The sequence below is a fragment of the Pagrus pagrus genome (genome assembly GCF_965226575.1).
Source record: "Pagrus pagrus genome assembly, chromosome: 5".
NCBI classification, from domain to species: Eukaryota; Metazoa; Chordata; class Actinopteri; order Spariformes; family Sparidae; genus Pagrus; species Pagrus pagrus.
Window position 1 is genome coordinate 32,080,076 of NC_140189.1, and position 21,265 is coordinate 32,101,340.

At 40.1% G+C, this 21,265-nt stretch overlaps 2 protein-coding genes and 1 long non-coding RNA gene across 4 annotated transcripts; all 3 read right to left on the reverse strand.

Moving 5' to 3' along the window:
- Window positions 1-271: 271 nt before the first annotated feature.
- Window positions 272-18,585, reverse strand: LOC311256949 (uncharacterized protein; the record flags this gene model as incomplete). Its single annotated transcript, XM_084352360.1, has 4 exons — window positions 272-789; window positions 889-935; window positions 1,092-1,220; window positions 18,216-18,585. 4 exons carry the CDS (start codon window positions 18,583-18,585, stop codon window positions 655-657), a joined length of 681 nt encoding a protein of 226 aa, XP_084208486.1. The 3' UTR covers window positions 272-654.
- Window positions 4,130-18,065, reverse strand: LOC311257968 (uncharacterized protein). Of its 2 annotated transcripts, XM_084353965.1 has the most exons (4): window positions 17,944-18,065; window positions 17,741-17,787; window positions 17,567-17,641; window positions 4,130-5,578 (listed from the first exon to the last, which is right to left on the reverse strand). In XM_084353965.1, exons 1-4 carry the CDS (start codon window positions 18,008-18,010, stop codon window positions 5,444-5,446), a joined length of 324 nt encoding a protein of 107 aa, XP_084210091.1. In that variant the 5' UTR covers window positions 18,011-18,065; the 3' UTR covers window positions 4,130-5,443. The 2 variants fall into 2 exon arrangements, 1 of the variants encoding a protein (XP_084210091.1); XR_014622688.1 differs by lacking the exons at window positions 17,567-17,641; window positions 17,741-17,787; window positions 17,944-18,065 and adding an exon at window positions 5,667-5,803.
- Window positions 11,561-13,202, reverse strand: LOC311257185. The gene is made up of 3 exons (XR_014622595.1): window positions 12,168-13,202; window positions 11,888-11,937; window positions 11,561-11,789 (listed from the first exon to the last, which is right to left on the reverse strand). It is a non-coding gene; the product is annotated as an uncharacterized lncRNA (long non-coding RNA).
- Window positions 18,586-21,265: the final 2,680 nt, after the last annotated feature.

Sequence of the window (21,265 nt, forward strand, 5' to 3'; positions counted from 1 at the left end):
AGAGTTGCTGTTAGAGATGTGCTCTGATGGGCGCACAACACCACACACTCACACGACAACTGTTCTTTAAACAAGATATTAAGTCTACTACTACTGTACTGATTACTTAGTGATTACTACTGTAGTGATTTTAACAAAATAAATTAATCATGGCGAACAAACTGAATATGAAAAATTATGAAATTAGAAAAACAAAATGAAAATGGTGCACATTAAAGTAAACAGGTTTTAATTTAATTATTTTTGCACTGCATTGAGACATATAGGAGAAGTTAACAGCCATAACATTGCATCAGACAGATTGGAGCCTCACTCAACAACATTTTCAAGAGTCTGTTCGATCGGTAGCATGATTAACCTCCTCAACAACGAAAACTGCACAAAAATGAAGACTTAATATATATGAGATGCAGGATATTACTGACAGCCATTAAAACTTACATGTTCTTGTCACGAACATTTCCATCATGATAATCTATTCCCTTTTATACACTTTTTACAGTGATTACAAACAGGTAAAATAATGTCACAATGAGAGAATTTTCAGGTTATCCAAATAAAACCTCGTTACGATATCAGGTGTGAAATTGTTGTGAAGCTGTAACTTTTTCCAAATGATACTGTGTTGAATTAGCAAATCCATAGTTCAGATTGTTAATCTATCACAAAAGTCCTGATGTCAGAGTAGGTCGTCTCTGCCTCTGATGTTTTTACCTTCAGTCTCTCTGCTTTGCGAGCTTTCTTCTTGGTGAAGGTCGGTGCAGAATAAATCAATGAGTCCTCATGTCTCTGAGCAAAGACATGAAACAAATGTCATGAGATGACGGATGTTAATATTTACATACGGTAATAACTTTCCCACTCATCTCTTTTCTTTGCACTCCTTACCTGCTGTCTTTGCGGACCACCGCTGGCATTTGTTTCCAGGACAGCATCTGTATTAGAAAAACAAATAATAATAAAGACATATTAGATAAAAGATGCTGTCTGTTAATTTAGATTTATTTATGGATATTTCAATGTAAATCCTGTGAAGTTAGCTTTTTACAAAATGCTGTTCGATGGATTGAAGTGTGAGAAACTTCTGTTACCTTTGCAACAACCACAAGATTTCTTCTTTATGGTGTAACTCAGGTAGGAAATAACAACCAGACTCATCACGAGAGCAGCACAGAGCAGAAACACGACTGTACCGGCCGTCTGCAAATCCCACATGTTGACTGCAGAAACAATATGAAAAGGAGAAAATAATAAAAGTCAACAATTATTTTAATAAGACGTTTAAATACATTGAAACAAATGTTCTTCAGAAATTACCTTCAATGTCCAGTTTTGTTCCATTCCCAAATAAAATCTCTCCACATGAGGCCACAGCGCAGTAATAAGTCCCAGCATCAGAGGAGCTGACGCTCTTAGAGAAGCTGTAGACACATTTCTGTGCAGAGTGAGCCTCAGGACTCGTCTCACATTCGTCACCACTGTTTCCATGAGCGTAAATGAAACTGGCATTAGATTCTGATCCGGCTCTGAACCAGAACACATTGTGTCCTCCTGGACACGGTTTGTTCTCAGAGTCAGAGAGGACTGAACACTGCAGAGACACTGAGTCTCCTGGACGGACTGGATCAGATGGAGGGAGTTGAATGACGGTGGTGATATCAGGTTCTGCTCCTGCAAAATAAAACATTTTACTCCCTTTAATGAAAATAAAAGTAATTAAATATGTTAATTTATAGTTTAAGGAAACGTGACATCTTTATATATAAATTAAAACTTCTACATATGTAAAGTGCTGTTATAAATGATGTTTACCTTGAATTCTTAGAAAAGTTCCTTCCACAAATGTCAAGTCAAGTTTGTCAACTTTCACACAGTAGTAAAGTCCAGTATCGTTCAACTGTGCTTCACTAATATGTAGAAGAAATGTTCCATCGCCTTGTTTTGCTGTAATGCGAGGAGTTTTGTTCACACCATCATAATCAAAGCTATGTGTTCCTCCCAAGAATTCAGGCTTGTTTCCAGAAACCAGCCTGATCCAAAACAATGTAGGTTGTGAAATCGAAGACTTCTGGCGGGCACAGGTCAGAGTCACATTATCTCTAACAGTCTTCACTTCAAAGTTCAGATCGTCTGTGCATCCTAAAGATAAAATTAAATAGAGCAGTGATTAACAACAGATACAGTCAAATGTTCTCTGCTCTAAACTGATGCGTGAATATAACAAACCTAAACTATATATGGATAAAAGACTGACTACTTACGCCCGACTCTGAGCATCAGCAGTAAATAAAACACCATCAGCATTTTCTTGTTGATTCACTCGAGACAGCAGTTAAATTAGATCGTATTAGAGGAAGATTGATCTTAATGTAACGGCATCGAGTGGGAGGGAATCATGTCAGAGCAGTCTGATTGGCTCCTTGTTATGATGTAGTTTCAGTGAACCACCACAGTGGAAATAATATCGACCACTTTTCCAACCTGAACACATGAAACAACACAAACAGCAAGCTTCTGTTCAGAGTTTCATGTGGACACACAAGAGGACTGACAGGGTGAACAGGGTGAAAGATGTGTTGGAGGGCAGGACAGGGCCTTTAAAGAGGAGGTAAAGGTTTGTTTTTACCGTGCTGCATCAATGACACAGTGCAGCAGTTCCTAAACATTAGTAGTGGATGTATCTCGCCATAATGTGTAATACACTTGCTGGTCCATTGTGAAACTGTTGCCTTTGCACTCACCTGCCCCTGAAAGCACCACGGCCTCATTCAGTGGTCAAGTCAGAAATAACAAAAACTTGATGTTCGCTAAGTTTAGGAGAAAATCATGGTTTGACTTAAAATAACTATTTCAGTCATCATTAAATGAAGTTCAGACAGGAAGATTACTCTACTGCGTGCTTTGTTGTCTAGTTTATTACTCGTACCATCATGTCATTCACTCCTCTCACTTAAGCTCACAATGTCCTGATTTGCTGCCTCATTATTTGGGGCTGTCAGTTGCCATCAGCTGGTCACATCCATCCAATAGACAGTGACACATGTTCACTGTTAGCCTATCATCTTGCTGCTGTCTGTTTAAATATGATGCCTTCAGTCCATTTCTACTGCTGTTTTGCGCGCCCCTCCACCTCCCCACCACCGTCCAGTCTTCACAGATTCATCAGCTGCATCATGTCATCAGCCATTTTTAAAAAAAAAATCAGATGCTTTACATCATCAGTGATGACCCGCCCCTCTGCCTGTCACTCACATAAGCAGGAAGAGCACAGCGTCCATCCTCTACACTCGCTTCACTTCTTGTCAGAGGGCTGGTGAAAGTCAGCAGTAGAGCGACACTCTCACAGTATCACACAAACACATTCACCTGAAGGCGACTGAGAGTTTCTGAACTATGTATTTTTTATCTGAGGAGAAAACCACAACATAACACAATCCAATACAACACCACACACTGACACACACAACCTATCTATCTATAGGGCGTGCAGTATATCTGTTGGACCAGTGTGTTGTGGTCTGTGGTCTTCATCAGGGTCAGTACTGTTGACCTCATTGGTTTTCACAAGAAAAGCACCAACTGTAAAATAGAGTTTCAAACAGAAGCTCTTCATGTTCTTTGTTTTCAGCGTCGTACTTTTGAAAACAGACGCACATGAACACACATTCACAGTCACCACTGAGAAACAAACGATGCATGGAAACTGAAGTGTTGTTGTGGTCGGGCTTCAAACTGAGGTGAGACTCGTCGACCTCTCTCACTTACTATTTCAGCCTCAGAAAGTGGCCTGTAACACTACAGTGCCTTCCTTTTATGGCTCGTGTTTAATATCACAACAACTTCAAAAGGGGCAGTTACAAGAAACAGGACGGTTGGAGACACACCTACCCAGTCACGCTATGTTATGATCGCCTTCAGCTCAGTTTTCTGTGATTCGGTCCTTCTGATTGGTCGTTCATGTCAGAGGGGGAGGTGCTAATCACTCACTGGTCTCAACCCTGATCCGTTCGATAAGAGCATGAGTTCTTTAATGAAGGAGTACTCACATGAAGTCTGCCTGATTATCCACCAACAGGTTTCACATGTGTGCTGAAGTCTCAAGTGATGGACAGGAATCAATACTATATAAGGATTGTATGTTTCAATATAACTGATCCGTACGGTTGTAGATCCCTTTTGTTGAATCTTTAAAAACCCAATTTATAATCAGTAGTTGTCCTCTGAATGAGCACATTAACCAGAAAATAAAACCAAAACTTTGTCTTTTGTTCAACTAAAATTAGCCTTCTGAAACCTGTTTTAGCTCTTCCCTCACTACGTATCCTGTTGAAGCCCGTAGTCAGGTCCTGTTCTGAGTAAACAGCCTTGGTGGTCGGTCTGACGGCCCACCGCAGCCCGTAGCTGTCAGTGCAGCTTGTTGCATGTGGCTTTGCTCGTTGTCACGACAGACGTGCAGAAGAGCTTCACAAAGTGTTGCAGCAACTGGACGAAGGAGGAGTTCATTAAGTTCAGTGGTTTTTCCCTCACGTTATTCATGCAATGTATTTTCTTGTCAGTGCATTTCTCTGAAGAAAGATTAATTGTGATGAAAACATCAAAGTTTCCATAAGTTTGTGTCGACAGTTGTGGTGAACAGACACACAGCAGTTCACTGTCAAAACCTAAAGAGTGTTTGTCCTCTGTTGTTAGAGCAGCTCACCACAACCAGCAGCACCTTTCTCTACAGGCAGAGCAGCGCCTGTCAACTGCTCTGCAACTGTGTTCAGAGGACCTCAGTTTAATTAGGGAGTGTTCACATGTGACATTTTATCCCCACTGACAACATATTGACTAGAGGTAGTTGAGTATCAGTCAGACTGTGTAAATACTGATCAGTGTTTTTGTGGGAGAGCTCCAGCTTTTCAGTTGTCTTGGTAATTAGCAGCATTAACCGCCAGTGTTTCTGTAAGGGGACATGTCGTCAACATGTCTGTGGACATCTGATTTGTGTTTTGTTGGACGTTTAGGAAATCTGCAGAATAAGCTAAACTTGTTTGACTCAATAACAGATGGAGTCAGTAGTTTAGCACTACGAAGCACAGTGTGTTTTATTTACTGAAACAGTTTGTTACATATTATAGTCGTACTGACCAGAAATCAGTGCTCTTCTCTAATTTCTGATCAGATCTGTTCCTCTGATATCTGAGCCATCTAACATGTCGGTGCCTACACTGATACATTGGAGCCTCTGGAGACCCTGCACAGAATAAGCAGGTAAATACAATGATCGGAAAAGTTCAACCCCACGTTCAATGTATTTCTATCTATTTCAATCTAACTTGTTTCTACAGTTATATGTGTATAATAAGTATAGAAGCTTGACCTAAGCCACTACTAGCTACTGTACATAAACCCATTGAGCTCAAAATGGACTGACATCAAGCAAACACATCATTTTAAGTCACTAATCCAACCCAAAAGCCTTGACAGCAGTGTAGATCCTCTCTCTCTCTGCTGCTTCTGCATGCTTCATCGCACCTCTGTCAGTTTTCATCGTGGTGAAAACAACCGCAGAATAAAGCCTCATGTCCACATCTCTCTGTGAAAATACACCAGAAGACAACGTTAAAAAACACAAACAACCTCAACTGTTTCAATAAGGTTAATCCAACATTTAGATTCCTCACCTGTTGACTTTTTTGACCACCACTGATTTTCTGCCCGGCAACAGCAGCTGGATTTAGAAACAGAAAGTATATATTTAACAATAAATAAGGATGGAGTAGCTTTAAAGTTGAAGCGTTGTATAGAGAACTATGAGTAACTTCTGTTACCGATGTAACAACCAGACTCTTGTTTCTTCATGGCGTAAATGAGGAAGGCAATAACAACCAGACTTATAGCCAAGGCAGCACACGGCAGATAAATAAGTGCATCAGCTGTGGGTGACCACATCCTGGATCCTGAAACATTATCAAAAGGAAAAAACAAAGAAAATTACAAATGGGTAAAAGTTGATCATCACTTATTGTATAATTTGAGATTTAAATGTGAGATAGCCTGATGAAGGTCTCAGTACCGAAACATTGTCAAGAAACTTAATCGCAAGTGAAGTGGACAGTGGGCGGCAGTCTTTTTCCTGATTTTGTCGGCCTTTGGTCTTCTCCTACGCACCTGTCGACCCTAAGGTGACTTAAATGTTCAAATTTTCTAAAAAACAGAACGTTACCTTCAATGTCCAGTTTTGTTCCATGTCCAAACAGTATCTCTCCACATGTGGCCACAGCACAGTAGTAAGTTCCAGCATCAGAGGAGCTGACGTTCTTAGAGAAGTGATAAATGCAGCTTTTCTGAGTGTCAGATCTGTCTTCACATTCATCACGTCTGTTTCCATCAGTGTAGAGGATGTTTGGATGAGATTTATCTGATCCGACTCTGAACCAGAACACACTGTGATCCCCTGGACATGTTTTAGTCTCAGAGTCAGAGAGGACTGAACACTGGAGAGTCTTCAAGTCTCCTGGACGGACTGGACCAGAGGCTGTCGGCCGCTGAACAACAGTGTAGGTCGATGTCCTCTGAGTGTTTCCTGTGTGATGCAAAACTGTGTTAAATGCATGTTTAAAGTTCAAATTAATCAGAGCTTAACGCATTTATTGACAGTAAGTCAGTTAAGTTAAAGAACATTAACACAATGAAACTGAAAGTGTTTAAAGTGACTCCAAAACATTTTTAAAAAACAGATCACAGAATTACCTTTTAATGACAAATAGGTTCCACTCCAAAAATTCTTATTCCAGTAAAAGAATGCACAGTGATACATTCCCTCGTCTTCTTCAGTTGTTCTCAAAATGGTCAGATTACTAATATTCTTCTCAACTTTCAGATCCAATCTAGAGGCAGAAAACTCTGGTCCGTACACAGGCTTTGTATGTTTCATAAGTGTCACAAGTAATTTCCGATTATCTCCGACACTCTGCTTGAACCAGTGAAGATGTTGACTGCTAAACTTATACAGATCCGGGCAGGCTTACAGCTTCATAACATGTCAAAAGTTCCTTGTAGTACGTTTAAAAGGTTCTTTTCGTAAACATTTATATCCTGCAGCTTTTGATCAATGTGAAGCGTGAGCAAAATATTTTATAAAAGTAGACAAGATTACCTTTTAGTAACAAATATGTCCCGCTCCACTCCGTTGGCATCAACCACTCCATTATTGCACAGTGATACATTCCCTCATCTTCTCGCCTTGTCCTCAGAATGGTCAGGTTGCTAAAGTGGTCATCATTGTTTACTGCAAATCTTGAGTCAGAAAACTCTGGTGCATACTCCGGTTGCGTAGATTTCTGCTGATTCATGATTAATTTCAGTACATCTCCGGCACTCTGCTTGTACCAATAGATGCTTCTACGGCTAACCAGAGCATTAGGATAAGCACACGAGAAGGTTGCAGGTTCACCAAGTTCAACTGTGGTTACTGGCACCAGCGTGTCTGAATGAAATCAAAACGTACAATAGATTAATCAGTGAAAGACAATTTCAGCATAATGTAAAAACATAAATAAGATAAAATATAATCACACTAACCACCATACTCTACATCTAGTTTACATACAGATACTTAAATGAGAAAATATAATGGTCATGATTCAACAGCACTTACATCCTTGATGAAGGAGAAGCAGTGTAACGCAGAACACGATCATCTTGACACTGACTTTATAAGGAAGCTTGTTTGTATTTCAGAGAGTGAAGGTGGTGACGTATTCAAGACGCTCAGACCATCTAATGCTTCTGATTGGTTATCACAGAATATATATTCAAAGTGCATTTCCTGCCACACGGGTGTTGTCCTGCTGTGTGTGGAGCATGTTACCCCTCTCTCTCACGCACTCACTATTTGATGTTGATGAAGTTTCTCAGTCATCCAGGTCAGGGTATATCTAGGTGCTACATTGTAGGCAACTACATTTATTTCATTTTCTTGAAGACGTTTCACCTCTCATCCAAGAGGCTTCTTCAGTTCTAGCTAACTGGAGGGGAGTTGCAGGCTTTTAAACCCTGTGTGGGAGTTTCCTCACAGAGACGTTAAGGACACGTGTGAACTCTGAGTTTCAGAGTCGTTAGGGCCACTTGTGGGTCATTGGTTGAAGTCGTTGGTCCAACCGGTTTTCATATAGGTTGTTAGGGCTAGGTGAGTCCAGGTGTGAATGGTTGTTAAGCTGTCTGGGGAGAGAACTCAGTACAGCATTGTAAGTGGGTGATAAGTAATATCTTAGGCCACCTCCTCTGTTCAAAGATGGGTTTTCCTCTGTTCAAGATTTCAAACCATCTGTCTTCTCTGGCCAAGATGTTCACATTGTTGTCCTCAAAGGAATGATTTTGTTTCTTCAGATGTAAGTGGACAGCAGAGTCTTGACCTGAGGAGTTGGCCCTCCTGTGTTGTGCCATTCGTTTATGGAGAGGTTGTTTTGTTTCCCAAATGTACAAATCTGTGCAGTCCTGGCTGCATTGAACAGCATAAACTACATTACTCTGTTTATACCTGGGTGTTTTGTCCTCAGGATGGACAAGTTTCTGCCTCACACTGTTGGTACTTTTAAAGTGAACTGGGATATGATGTTTATTGAAGATCCTCATGAGTTTCTCAGATGTTCCCATCACATAGGGAATAAAGATGCTGTTACGTTTTCTCGTTTGAAAAAGGAGAGTCAAACACCTGGTTGTATAAATCAGTAGACAGGTTTTGTCTCATGTCCTGATGGAAAGGGGAAACTCCGTCTTTGCCTTAGGTGAAGTGTAGAGTTTCTCCAGTTATTCCTGTTGTTATACTGTTACCTGGGGATAGCAACCAGGGAAAACAGTGAACCCCTTCCTGTTTTGGCTGTGCAACGACAGACTTGCTGTCTTTGTGCATGTAATTTGTTTGTGATATAAAGCCCAAAGTTCATACACTGAAAGGAGTTATTCTCTTTTGTGCCACCTACAGCTAGATGACCCAGCTTCACCTGTGTCACAGTCCCACCCACTGAAATCTAGTGGTAACAGTTCAAGCTTGAGGATGTATGATATCAGCTGACCGTGACGTGACTTCAAACTTGGAAGCTGACAGTTTTGCCTTGTTTTATGTTCTTTTAGTCTTTAATTTGTAGGTTAGTCTGTTGAAATTGGCGTGCTATTCTGAGGAACAATTGAGAAATGATAATTCCAGTATTTTTTAACCTGGGCCCCATTTCTTTAAATGTAATTTTTTTTATTTTTTACATATTTTGGTGTGTAATGTGAAAACGAGCTCAGATTGTTATTCAAAGAATCTGACAACATTATGAAGAGGATCCCTTCACAAAAGAACTGGTCTCTTATGAGAATAATGGAGGCCAACCCAAAGATCACAAAATCAGAAGTTAAGTTGTCACCATATATACGATGCAATGTATTTTAATAAAGCACAGCAGCAGAAAGAGACAGACACCCCCTTGGCTTTCCAAGTGATACTGTGAAATGTGTGAGTGTGACCCCTATTGACCAGAAGCCAGGAACCTGCCAGTGATTAACCACCAACTCATACAACTCATCATAACAATATCAAGAAAAACAAGAGCGGGAAATATAACTTTCTTTTCTTGCGACAACAGAGATGAGTGGCCAATTAATATAAACACTTAAAATAAAAGATGCATGTATGTACATGTAAAAGCTCATCATGGTCAGAACATGTGTAGAAAAGGAAAATATGTACAGTGAGTCCAATATGTATTTGATCCCTTGCTGATTTTGCCGGTTTGCCCACTAATAAAGACATGATCAGTCTATAAATTTATGATAATATGTATTCAAACATGGAGAGACAGAATATCAAAAAAAAAATCCAGAAAATGAACCTAAGGAATATATATTAATTGATTTGTATTTCATTGAGGGAAATAAGTATTTGATCCCTTAGTATTCATTAGGAGTTCTGGCTTTTAAAGACCAGGTAGACACTCCCAATCGACTTGTTACCTGAACTGAAGCCACCTGTTCTCACTAATCACCCGTGTGAAAAACACCTGTTCACAGAATCAGACAATCAGACAGATTCCAAACTGTTCACCATGGGGAAGACCAAAGAGCTGTCTCAGGACCTCAGAGTCAGGATTGTTGATCTCCACAAAGCTGGAATGGGGTACAAAAAGATTAGCAAGGTGTTGGATTTGAAGGTAACAACCATTGGTGCAATTGTAAGAAAATTTAAAAAGCATAACATGATCATCAACAGACCTCGGTCCGGTGCTCCTAAGAAGATTCCACCTCGTGGGGTAGCAATGATTCTGAGAACGGTCAAAAATCATCCTGCAACCACTCGGCAGGAGTTGGCAAATGACCTGAAGGCAGCTGGGACCACAGTTTGCAAGGAAACAATAGGCAACACTTTGCGAAGCAATGGGTTAACATCCCGCAGTGCCCGAAAGGTACCCCTTCTCAAGAAGGCACATGTGGACGCGCGCCTTAAGTACGCCAATGATCACCTGAAAGATGAACCAAGTTATTGGGAGAAAGTTATGTGGTCGGACGAGACCAAAATTGAGCTTTTTGGCCTCAATTCTACCCGTCATGTGTGGAGGAAAAAAAATGCTGCTTATGACCCCAAGAACACTGTGCCCACCGTCAAGCATGGAGGTGGAAGCATAATGTTTTGGGGGTGTTTCTCCGCCAAGGGTACAGGGCTACTTCACCGCATCACTGGGAAGATGGATGGAGCCATGTACCGTACAATCCTGAAGGACAACCTCCTCCCCTCTGCCAGGAAGCTGAAAATTGGCCGTGGTTGGGTCTTCCAACATGATAATGACCCGAAGCACACAGCAAAGGCAACAAAGGATTGGCTCAAGAAACATCACATCAAGGTCATGGAATGGCCCAGCCAGTCACCGGACCTCAATCCGATCGAAAATCTATGGAGGGAGCTGAAGGTCAGAGTGGCCAGGCGACAGCCCACCAACCTTCATGATTTAGAGAGGATCTGCAAAGAAGAGTGGGCCAAAATTCCACCTGGTGTGTGTGCTAAACTTGTAGTTAACTACAAAAAACGTCTCACTGCTGTGCTTGCAAACAAAGGCTTTGCCACTAAGTATTGAGTGTGTTTGGCCAGAGGGATCAAATACTTATTTCCCTCAATGATATACAAATTAATTAAAATATATTCTTTAAAGTTATTTTCTGGAATTTCTTTTTGATATTTTGTCTCTCCATGTTTGAATACATATTATCATAAATTTATAGACTGATCATGTCTTTATTAGTGGGCAAACCGGCAAAATCAGCAAGGGATCAAATACATATTGGACTCACTGTATATACATCAATTAAAACACCATCAAAATAATATTGATAATAAAAAAATAGTCATAAGCGATACATATACACATATATTTGCTTATGTTTAGTATGAAAATCAATCAGCATGTATATTGTTATGTTGTTGTAGTAATAACAGAATGCAGTGTAAACTTAGCACATGCAGAATCTACAGCGAGTATACTGTACAGATAGATACAGATTTACTAATGGAGATGAAAAATATAAAACGTAAAGTCTGGGTTACAAATGAAGTGTTTTTGATGATTTAACCAAAATGTTAAAAATGGAAGGAGGGTCAAATAATTTATAACAAACCATCTTACACAAATACTTTGTTTTGCCGGACTGCGTTGCTAATTCAACCCAAAAACTTTGACAGCAGCGTAGATCTTCTCTCTCTCCGCTGCTTTTACATCTCCCGTTCCACCACTGCCTTTTTTCATAACGGTAAAGGCGGCAACAGAATAAACCTGAGAAAATATATGGCAAATTCTGTCAGATGATTATCCTGATGAATGCACTTAAAAAGAACAACAGTACTAACTTTAATTTAGAAGATTAATCTTACCCTTAAATTGCCTAAATTCTGGCTTTGCTGCCCACCAGCGTTTTGCATGCCTGTTAATCAAAAATGAGAAATGTATTATAAAATGTACAGCAAATGAATACAATAACAATAATACAAATTAAAGAATACAACAAATAAATAAATTTAAAGGATTGAGTGAATGTCACTAAATTAAAGAGTGACGGTTCTGTAGGTTGATTATATTCTATAGACTAGTAATGTGAATCCAGTGAAGTTCGCTTTTCCCAAATTGAACAATGTGTAAGTAATGTATCCTTACCTTTGCAAATGTCACAAGAGTTTCTGGAATAAATGAGGACAGCTATCACAATCAGACTTACAGCCAAGGCAGCACATAGCATGAACAAAATCGTATTGGCCCACATGTTGAGTGCTGAAAAACAAAAAAGGACAAATAATAAAAATGCAAAAAAGCGTAACTAACTGTAATATGATCATAAAGTTTAAGGACAATTATTTGTCAAAGTATATCTTAATGGACTTCCAGGTGAACATACACTGATGCTGACTTCACCAGTATGTGAAAATGGTCTCCAGTTACCTTCGTTGTCAGGTTTTGATCTGTTGCCACAATCTATCTCCCCACATGTGGCCACAGCACAGTCACAAGTCGCTGCATCAGAGGAGCTGACGTTCCAGAAGAAGCCGTAGATACATTTCTTTGTGGAGAGTCCTTCTGGGTTTTCTTGAATGTAATTAAAACTTGGATCAACATCTGATCCGGCTCTGAAACAACACACACTGTGTCCTCCTGGACATGTTTCGTCATCAGAGCCAGAGAGGACTGAACACTGCAGAGTCACTGAGTCTCCTGGACGGACCGGGTCAGAAGGAGGGACTGTAGTAAGCTTTTCTCTGATGTATTTACCTTGAACTCGCAGGTCTGCTCCTTTCAAAAATGTCAAGTTTTGTTTTTCTATTTTCAAACAGTAGTAAACTCCAGTATCTCTCAGCATTGCATTTGTGATGCGCAGGACAAAAGTTCCAGACTCTTCTGTGGATCTGATGCGAGGATCAACACTTGCAGAGCTAAATGTTTTATAGACTTCAGGAAGTTTTCCAGAAACAAGTCTGATCCAAAACAAAGTTTCTGACAGCTTGCGACGACATGTCAGAGCCACATTATCTCCAACTGCAGCAGTCTTTGTCTCAAGGATCTGCTGAACTGTGCATCCTGAAAAGACATTATTTTAAATCAACAAAAGATGAAGAATGATGTATGTCCTATCCTAAATAAGTCTAAGAGGATATACAATACTTTAAATGCATATCTGGAGTAAATCTGATGCCTCTACTTCTACTCACCCACTCCGCTGAGCGTCAGCAGTAAATAAAATACAATCATTTTCTGGTTATTCCTCTTGAGACTGCAGTCGAATCAGAGGAAATTAAAAGAAGATTCACTTTAATATAATCATATCAAGTGGGAGGCGACAGTTTCAGAGCAATCTGATTGGCCTCTCGTTACGTTGGCGTGTCGCTGTGCTACCACAGAGGATATAAATATCAACCATCTTTCCAACCTGAACACACGACACAACCCCAGCTGCAAGCTTCTGTTTCATGGTGGGTTTCTGTAACTGACACTGAAACTAAACACAAGAAATGACTTGATTTGAACTTGATTTTCCACTTCAGTTGATGCTCACTTAAGCTGTTGAGGAAACACACGTCACTAAATGACATGTAGTTGTAACTTGTTTGGTTTGTGGGTCAGGAGACACAACACAGCACGTGTTTGTGTTGTTCATCTTCACTGTGTTGCCTTCATTCACACCCATATTTATTGAGGTTGTAGCTCGATTTCCAGAAACGCTAAAATAGATGACAGGTGCTAATATTTTAGTGATTTATGAGGTGTGATATTGTCTTAACTTCGATGTTAATAAACTTAGTAAAGCAAAGAGACGAGGCCTGCTGAACCGCAGTTTGAGTGTGTGTTTCAGCAGTAGTAGGTGTGAAATTACTGCATATTTTAGATGAGGGACGACAGAGTTTCAACATCTGTAAGCAGGAAACTTCTGGATATTTTTAAGAAGAACTCAGGACAATTTCCAGCTGTGCTGTTTGTGACAAAAACCTGGTATTTTTCATTGTCGTGCCATCTCCAGCCATGTCCAGCCAATAACCTCCCTGGTGGAGAAAAGCTAAAAACCACAATGGTGACAGGAACCACAGTATCAGAGGCTGATTCTCTGTGGTTTGTTTTAACACGCAGCCCCTCTCACATACAGGAAGTGAGGAGATCAATTGTTGATGTAAAATTATTGATCATAGGAATTAAATTGATTGGTTTAAAACATTAAAAACATGTCGAGGTATCTGTGACGGTGAAACATGTTGATGAATTTTTGTTCATCTGATGGACCCAGGTGAGAAAGGAGACTGAGGAGACGTGATGCCTTGTGCTGCTACACCATCCTACTACTACACTGTACTAGTTTGTAATTCAGCTGACCCACATATGATCTGAAAGAGGGAGCTGAGTGAAAAATAAAAATAAAAGAACAACAGATTTGAGCCTAACACCTTGTTATGAAGCAGCACGACAGCCTCACATTGGTTTTCTTGTTTTCAAATAAAGAGGAAGCTTTTTACAGCGGACCCCCTCACAGTGAGAGTGACAGGAGCACCTGCCAGTGTAAAACAGTCCATTACATCACCACAAACTCTGTGCGGAGGCCTCTTGAACAACTTCACCTGACTTACAAGACACCACATATAGATCACCAACTGAGACTCAAAGCTGCAGCAGCATTGTGGTTTGTGGCCTTCAGCAGGGTCAGCGTGTTGTTGACCACAAGCCAAAACATGTTGGTTTGATGATAAAGTTGTTAAAGATAAAGTGGTGCTGGAGGTGTGACTCATTAAAAATGCCCACACATTTAAATCAGCAGCTCCCTGACACAGTGCTGTGTTCAGCCCCTGTACACATAATACACACACACAGTTAAACATACAGCAGGGTGGACACAGGACACAGGACAAGCTACAACTGTTAAATGTCTTGCAGTGAATACTTTCATGTACTTTGTGTCCTTTGTACTTTCACATACACAGACACACACAAACACACATTTACAGACACCAGTGACAAACGAATGATGCATGGAAACTTTGGCCTTGTTGTGGTTGGGCTGCAAACTGAGGTGTGAATACAGAGGGGCTTTCTCTGCCTCTCTCACTTTCTGCTTTAGACTCAGGAAATTGGGCTCGAAGTGGAATAAAACTACAGCGTATTACTTTTAGAAGTGTATTTTTTATTACACTTTGGTCCCTCTGAAGGTAACACCTGGTCCCACCCTGATCTTTTAGGTGAGAGCAGAAGCTTGAATTGTGATCTTAAAGGAACAGTACTCCATGAAGACACTTTGTTCAACTAAAAAACGGCGTGCTGAGACCTTGTGCAGGCGCCTCTTCCCTCGCTGCATCGTTACCCTCGCTACATATCCTGTTGAAGCACATAGTCAGGTCTGTTCTGTGTAAACAGCCTTGATGGTCGGTCAAAGGGTGGAAAAATGGCCCACCGCAGCTTGTGTCAGGCCGTGTAGTTGTTGCATGTGGCTTTGCTTGTTGTTTTCTCAACACACGCACACACACACACGCAGAGGGCCTTTACAAAGTGCTGTGAGACGAGGAAGATGGAGGACTTCATTCATTTGAGTAGTCGTCCGCAAACTTTTTTTGCACTCTATATATTTTTTAAAAGAAATATTTTGTGCGTCTCAACAAAGATTAACTGTGTATACAACATAAAAAACTGTGTGTGTATTTTATGTGTGGTGTAATCACACAACCAGCAACACCCTCTCAGAGCAGGCCTGTGAACCACGATCACCGTTTTCAGACCCTTTGTTTTCTTCTTGGTCCGATTCAGGGACTAACTGAATATAAATTTTGTATTTTCTGCTTTGTTCATTTGTGCTCACATGGCAACATTCAAGAGCGTCTAAAACTTGTAATGGCTGAGCAAGCTCTTCTCTCATTGGTCAGAAATATTACCAGGAAGGAAGGCTTCCTCATATTTGTTTTTTTCTTTTTCATTATGCAGCACAAGCAGTGTGTATTGCTTTGTTTTAATTGCATATATATGGTTTATATTAACTGTGGTCATTAAAGTGGAAACATATAACTTTTCCCTCCCTGGCAAAGCTGACAAAAATGTGTCTATTCCAGTTGTATCTACACTGCAACTAGAAAACAACGTCAGGATGCATTATGTTATCAGAACATGTGCCACCTCAAGAGTTTGCTGTTAGAGATGTGCTCTGACGGGCGTACAACACCACACACTCACACACATCAGGTAAACTTGATAAGATTATTGTTCATCAGTCATTTCTGATGGTACAGTGGGTTTGATAACATTGTGACTGCACTGCAAATAAACTGCTCAAGAGTTAAAGTGGACGCAAGCCAAGACTACACTGTCTAGATGTGCCAGCAGCTTATAATGAGCCATACATGTATTTATGATTGTTCTTAGATGGCAACCTCTAGTGGCCATGGTAATTATCATGACAGCAAAAGAGGAAGTCAGGTAAAGTAGCATTAAGAGAGACAAAGTCCGCTCTGGGAGGAGATCGGGGCGTACGGGTGCTAAAGCGAACACAGGGCTTTCACTCAGGAGGCCACTGTTTGTGTCTAGTGCGATACTTAAGTTACTGTATGAACTTAAGTCACATAAGTAACATATTTAGTTTAACCCAAACCACAATGTTTTCCTGAACCTAACCAAATATTTTTCTTGCATAAACCCAAAAAAAACTGCACCCTGACAAAGTCCTGTCAGCCCGTCACTGGAACGCTGCAATGGTCACGTCATTTTTGGGACAGTGATGTATCTCGTTTTGTGAGTCACTGGCAGTCAACAGTCGCTTAAGTCTGAAGATGTGTTGTAATGTCCAAACAAGCTCAATATAAATACACCCACATTGATAAAGTTCCTAAATGTCCATAAAATGGTTTGCTTAGTTTTTCTTCTGTGCTTCAAACATTAAACAAGATATTAAGTCAGTCTCATTTTCTTACACTAGTTGCATCCTGCAGTGATTACTACTGTAGTGATTTTAACAAAATAAATTAATCATGGCAAACAAACTGAATATGAAAAATGATGAAATTAGAAAAACAAACTGAAAATGGTGCACATTAAAGTAAACAGGTTTTAATTTAATTATTTTTGCACTGCATTGAGACATATAGGAGAAGTTAACAGCCATAACATTGCATCAGACAGATTGGGAGCCTCACTCAACAACCTTTTCAAAAGTCTGTTTGATCGGTAGCATGATTAACCTGCTCAACAACAAAAACTGCACAAAAATAAAGCAAGACTTAATATATATGAGATGCAGGATATTACTGACAGCCATTAAAACTTAAATGTTCTTGTCACGAACATTTCCATCATGATAATCTATTCCCTTTTATACACTTTTTATAGGGAATACAAACAGATAAAATAACGTCACAATGAGAGAATTTTCAGGTTATCCAAATAAAACCTCGTTACGATATCAGGTGTGAAATTGTTGTGAAGCTGTAACTTTTTCCAAATGATACTGTGTTGAATTAGCAAATCCATAGTTCAGATTGTTAATCTATCACAAAAGTCCTGATGTCAGAGTAGGTCGTCTCTGCCTCTGATGGTTTTACCTTCAGTCTCTCTGCTTTGCGAGCTTTCTTCTTGGTGAAGGTCGGTGCAGAATAAATCAATGAGTCCTCATGTCTCTGAGCAAAGACATGAAACAAATGTCATGAGATGACGGATGTTAATATTTACATACGGTAATAACTTTCCCACTCATCTCTTTTCTTTGCATTCCTTACCTGCTGTCTTTGCGGACCACCGCTGGCATTTGTTTCCAGGACAGCATCTGTATTAGAAAAACAAATAATAATAAAGACATATTAGATGAAAGATGCTGCCTGTTAATTTAGATTTATTTATGGATATTTCAATGTAAATCCTGTGAAGTTAGCTTTTTGAAAAATGCTGTTCGATGGATTGAAGTGTGAGAAACTTCTGTTACCTTTGCAACAACCACAAGATTTCTTCTTCATGGTGTAACTCAGGTAGGAAATAACAATCAGACTCATCACCAGAGCAGCACAGAGCAGAAACAGGACTGTATTGGCCGTCTGCAAATCCAACATGTTGACTGCAAAAACAATATGAAAAGGAGAAAATAATAAAAGTCAACAATTATTTTAATAAGACGTTAAAATACATTTGTGGTACAACTTAACAGATTTGAAGAGATCAGAATGAATGATTATTATTGATCTTTTTGGAAATCTTTACCTTCAATGTCCAGTTTTGTTCCATTTCCAAATAAAATCTCTCCACATGAGGCCACAGCGCAGTAATAAGTCCCAGCATCAGAGGAGCTGACGTTCTTAGAGAAGCTGTAGACACATTTCTGTGCAGAGTGAGCCTCAGGACTCGTCTCACATTCGTCACCACTGTTTCCATGAGCGTAAATGAAACTGGCATTAGATTCTGATCCGGCTCTGAACCAGAACACATTGTGTCCTCCTGGACACGGTTTGTTCTCAGAGTCAGAGAGGACTGAACACTGCAGAGTCACTGGGTCTCCTGGACGGACTGGATCAGATGGAGGGAGTTGAATGACGGTGGTGATATCAGGTTCTGCTCCTGCAAAATAAAACATTTTACTCCCTTTAATCAAAATAAAAGTATTTAAATATGTAGTTTTCATTTATAGTTTAAGGAAACGTGACATCTTTATATATAAATTAAAACATCTACATATGTAAAGTGCTGTTATAAATGATGTTTACCTTGAATTTTTAGAAAAGTTCCTTCCACAAATGTCAAGTTAAGTAGCGTATGTTTCACACAGTAGTAAAGTCCAGTATCGCTTAACTGTGCTTCACTAATATGCAGAAGAAATGTTCCATCGCCTTGTTTTGCTGTAATGCGAGGAGTTTTGTTCACACCATCATAATCAAAGTTATATGTTCCTCCCAAGAATTCAGGCTTGTTTCCAGAAACCAGCCTGATCCAAAACAATGTAGGTTGTGAAATCGAAGACTTCTGGCGGGCACAGGTCAGAGTCACATCATCTCCAACAGTCTTCACCTCAAAGTTCAGATCGTCTGTGCATCCTAAAGATAAAATTAAATAGAGCAGTGATTAACAACAGAAAGAGTCAAATGTTCTCTGGTCTAAACTGATGCGTGAATATAACAAACCTAAACTATATATGGATAAAAGACTGACTACTTACGCCCGACTCTGAGCATCAGCAGTAAATAAAACACCATCAGCATTTTCTTGTTGATTCACCCGAGACAGCAGTTAAATTAGATCGTATTAGAGGAAGATTGATCTTAATGTAACGGCATCGAGTGGGAGGGAATCATGTCAGAGCAGTCTGATTGGCTCCTTGTTATGATGTAGTTTCAGTGAACCACCACAGTGGAAATAATATCGACCACTTTTCCAACCTGAACACATGAAACAACACAAACAGCAAGCTTCTGTTCAGAGTTTCATGTGGACACACAAGAGGACTGACAGGGTGAACAGGGTGAAAGATGTGTTGGAGGGCAGGACAGGGCCTTTAAAGAGGAGGTAAAGGTTTGTTTTTACCGTGCTGCATCAATGACACAGTGCAGCAGTTCCTAAACATTAGTAGTGGATGTATCTCGCCATAATGTGTAATACACTCGCTGGTCCACTGTGAAACTGTTGCCTTTGCACTCGCCTGCCCCTGAAAGCACCACGGCCTTATTCAGTGGTCAAGTCAGAAATAACAAACACGAAATGTTCGATTACATTTTTCAAAATAAAGGCACCAAAACTATTAAGTTAAGTTTAGGAGAAAATCATGGTTTGACTTAAAATAACAATTTCATCAAAACAGTCATCATTAAATGAAGCTCTGGCCAAAGTTCTACTTTATTGTGTGCTTTGTTGTTTAGTTTATTACTCGTACCATCATGTCATTCACTCCTCTCACTCAAGCTCACAATGTCCTAATTAGCTGCCTCATTACTTCGGGCTGTCAGTTGCCATCAGCTGGTCACATCCATCCAATAGACAGTGACACATGTTCACTGTTAGCCTATCATCTTGCTGCTGTCTGTTTAAATATGATGCTTTTAGTCCATTTCTACTGCCGTTTTGCGCGCCCCTCCACCTCCCCACCACCGTCCAGTCTTCACAGATTCATCAGCTGCATCATGTCATCAGCCATTTTTAAAAAAAAAAATTCAGATGCTTTACATCATCAGTGATGACCCGCCCCTCTGCCTGTCACTCACATAAGCAGGAAGAGCACAGCGTCCATCCTCTACACTCGCTTCACTTCTTGTCAGAGGGCTGGTGAAAGTCAGCAGCAGAGCGACACTCTCACAGTACCACACAAACACATTCACCTGAAGGCGACTGAGAGTTTCTGAACTATGTATTTTTTATCTGAGGAGAAAACCACAACATAACACAATCCAATACAACACCACACACTGACACACACAACCTATCTATCTATAGGGCCTGCAGTATATCTGTTGGACCAGTGTGTTGTGGTCTGTGGTCTTCATCAGGGTCAGTACCGTTGACCTCATTGGTTTTCACAAGAAAAGCACCAACTGTAAAATAGAGTTTCAAACAGAAGCTCTTCATGTTCTTTGTTTTCAGCGTCGTACTTTTGAAAACAGACGCACATGAACACACATTCACAGTCACCACTGAGAAACAAACGATGCATGGAAACTAAAGCGTTGTTGTGGTCGGGCTTCAAACTGAGGTGAGAGTCTTCGACCTCTCACTTACTATTTCAGCCTCAGAAAGTGGCCTGTAACACTACAGTGCCTTCCTTTTATGGCTCGTGTTTAATATCACAACAACTTCAAAAGGGGCAGTTACAAGAAACAGGACGGTTGGAGACACACCTACCCAGTCACGCTATGTTATGATCGCCTTCAGCTCAGATTTCTGTGATTCAGTTCTTCTGATTGGTCGTTAATGTCAGAGGGGGAGGGGCTAATCACTCACTGGTCCCAAACCTGATCCGTTCGACAAGAGCATGAGTTCTTTAATGAAGGAGAACTCACATGAAGTCGGCCTGATTATCACAAACAGGTTTCACATGTGTGCTGAAGTCTCAAGTGATGGACAGGAATCAATAAACTAATATAAGGATTGTATGTTTCAATATAACTGATCCGTACGGTTGTAGATCCCTTTTGTTGTATCTTTAAAAACCCCAATTTATAATCAGTAGTTGTCCTTTGAATGAGCACATTAACCAGAAAATAAAACCAAAACTTTGTCTTTTGTTCAACTAAAATTAGCCTTCTGAAACCTGTTTTAGCTTTTCCCTC

What these genes read in the sequence shown, in the direction of transcription:
- LOC311257968 (XM_084353965.1), bottom strand. Translation starts at nt 18,010, where the DNA reads ATGAGTCTGATTGTTATTTCCTACCTGAGTTACACCATGAAGAAGAAA. An exon ending in ATCTTGTGGTTGTTGCAAAG is followed by an intron (nt 17,788 to 17,943) that starts GTAACAGAAGTT and finishes TTTCTAATACAG; the next exon opens with ATGCTGTCCTGGAAACAAAT. An exon ending in GTGGTCCGCAAAGACAGCAG is followed by an intron (nt 17,642 to 17,740) that starts GTAAGGAATGCA and finishes GTCTTTGCTCAG; the next exon opens with AGACATGAGGACTCATTGAT.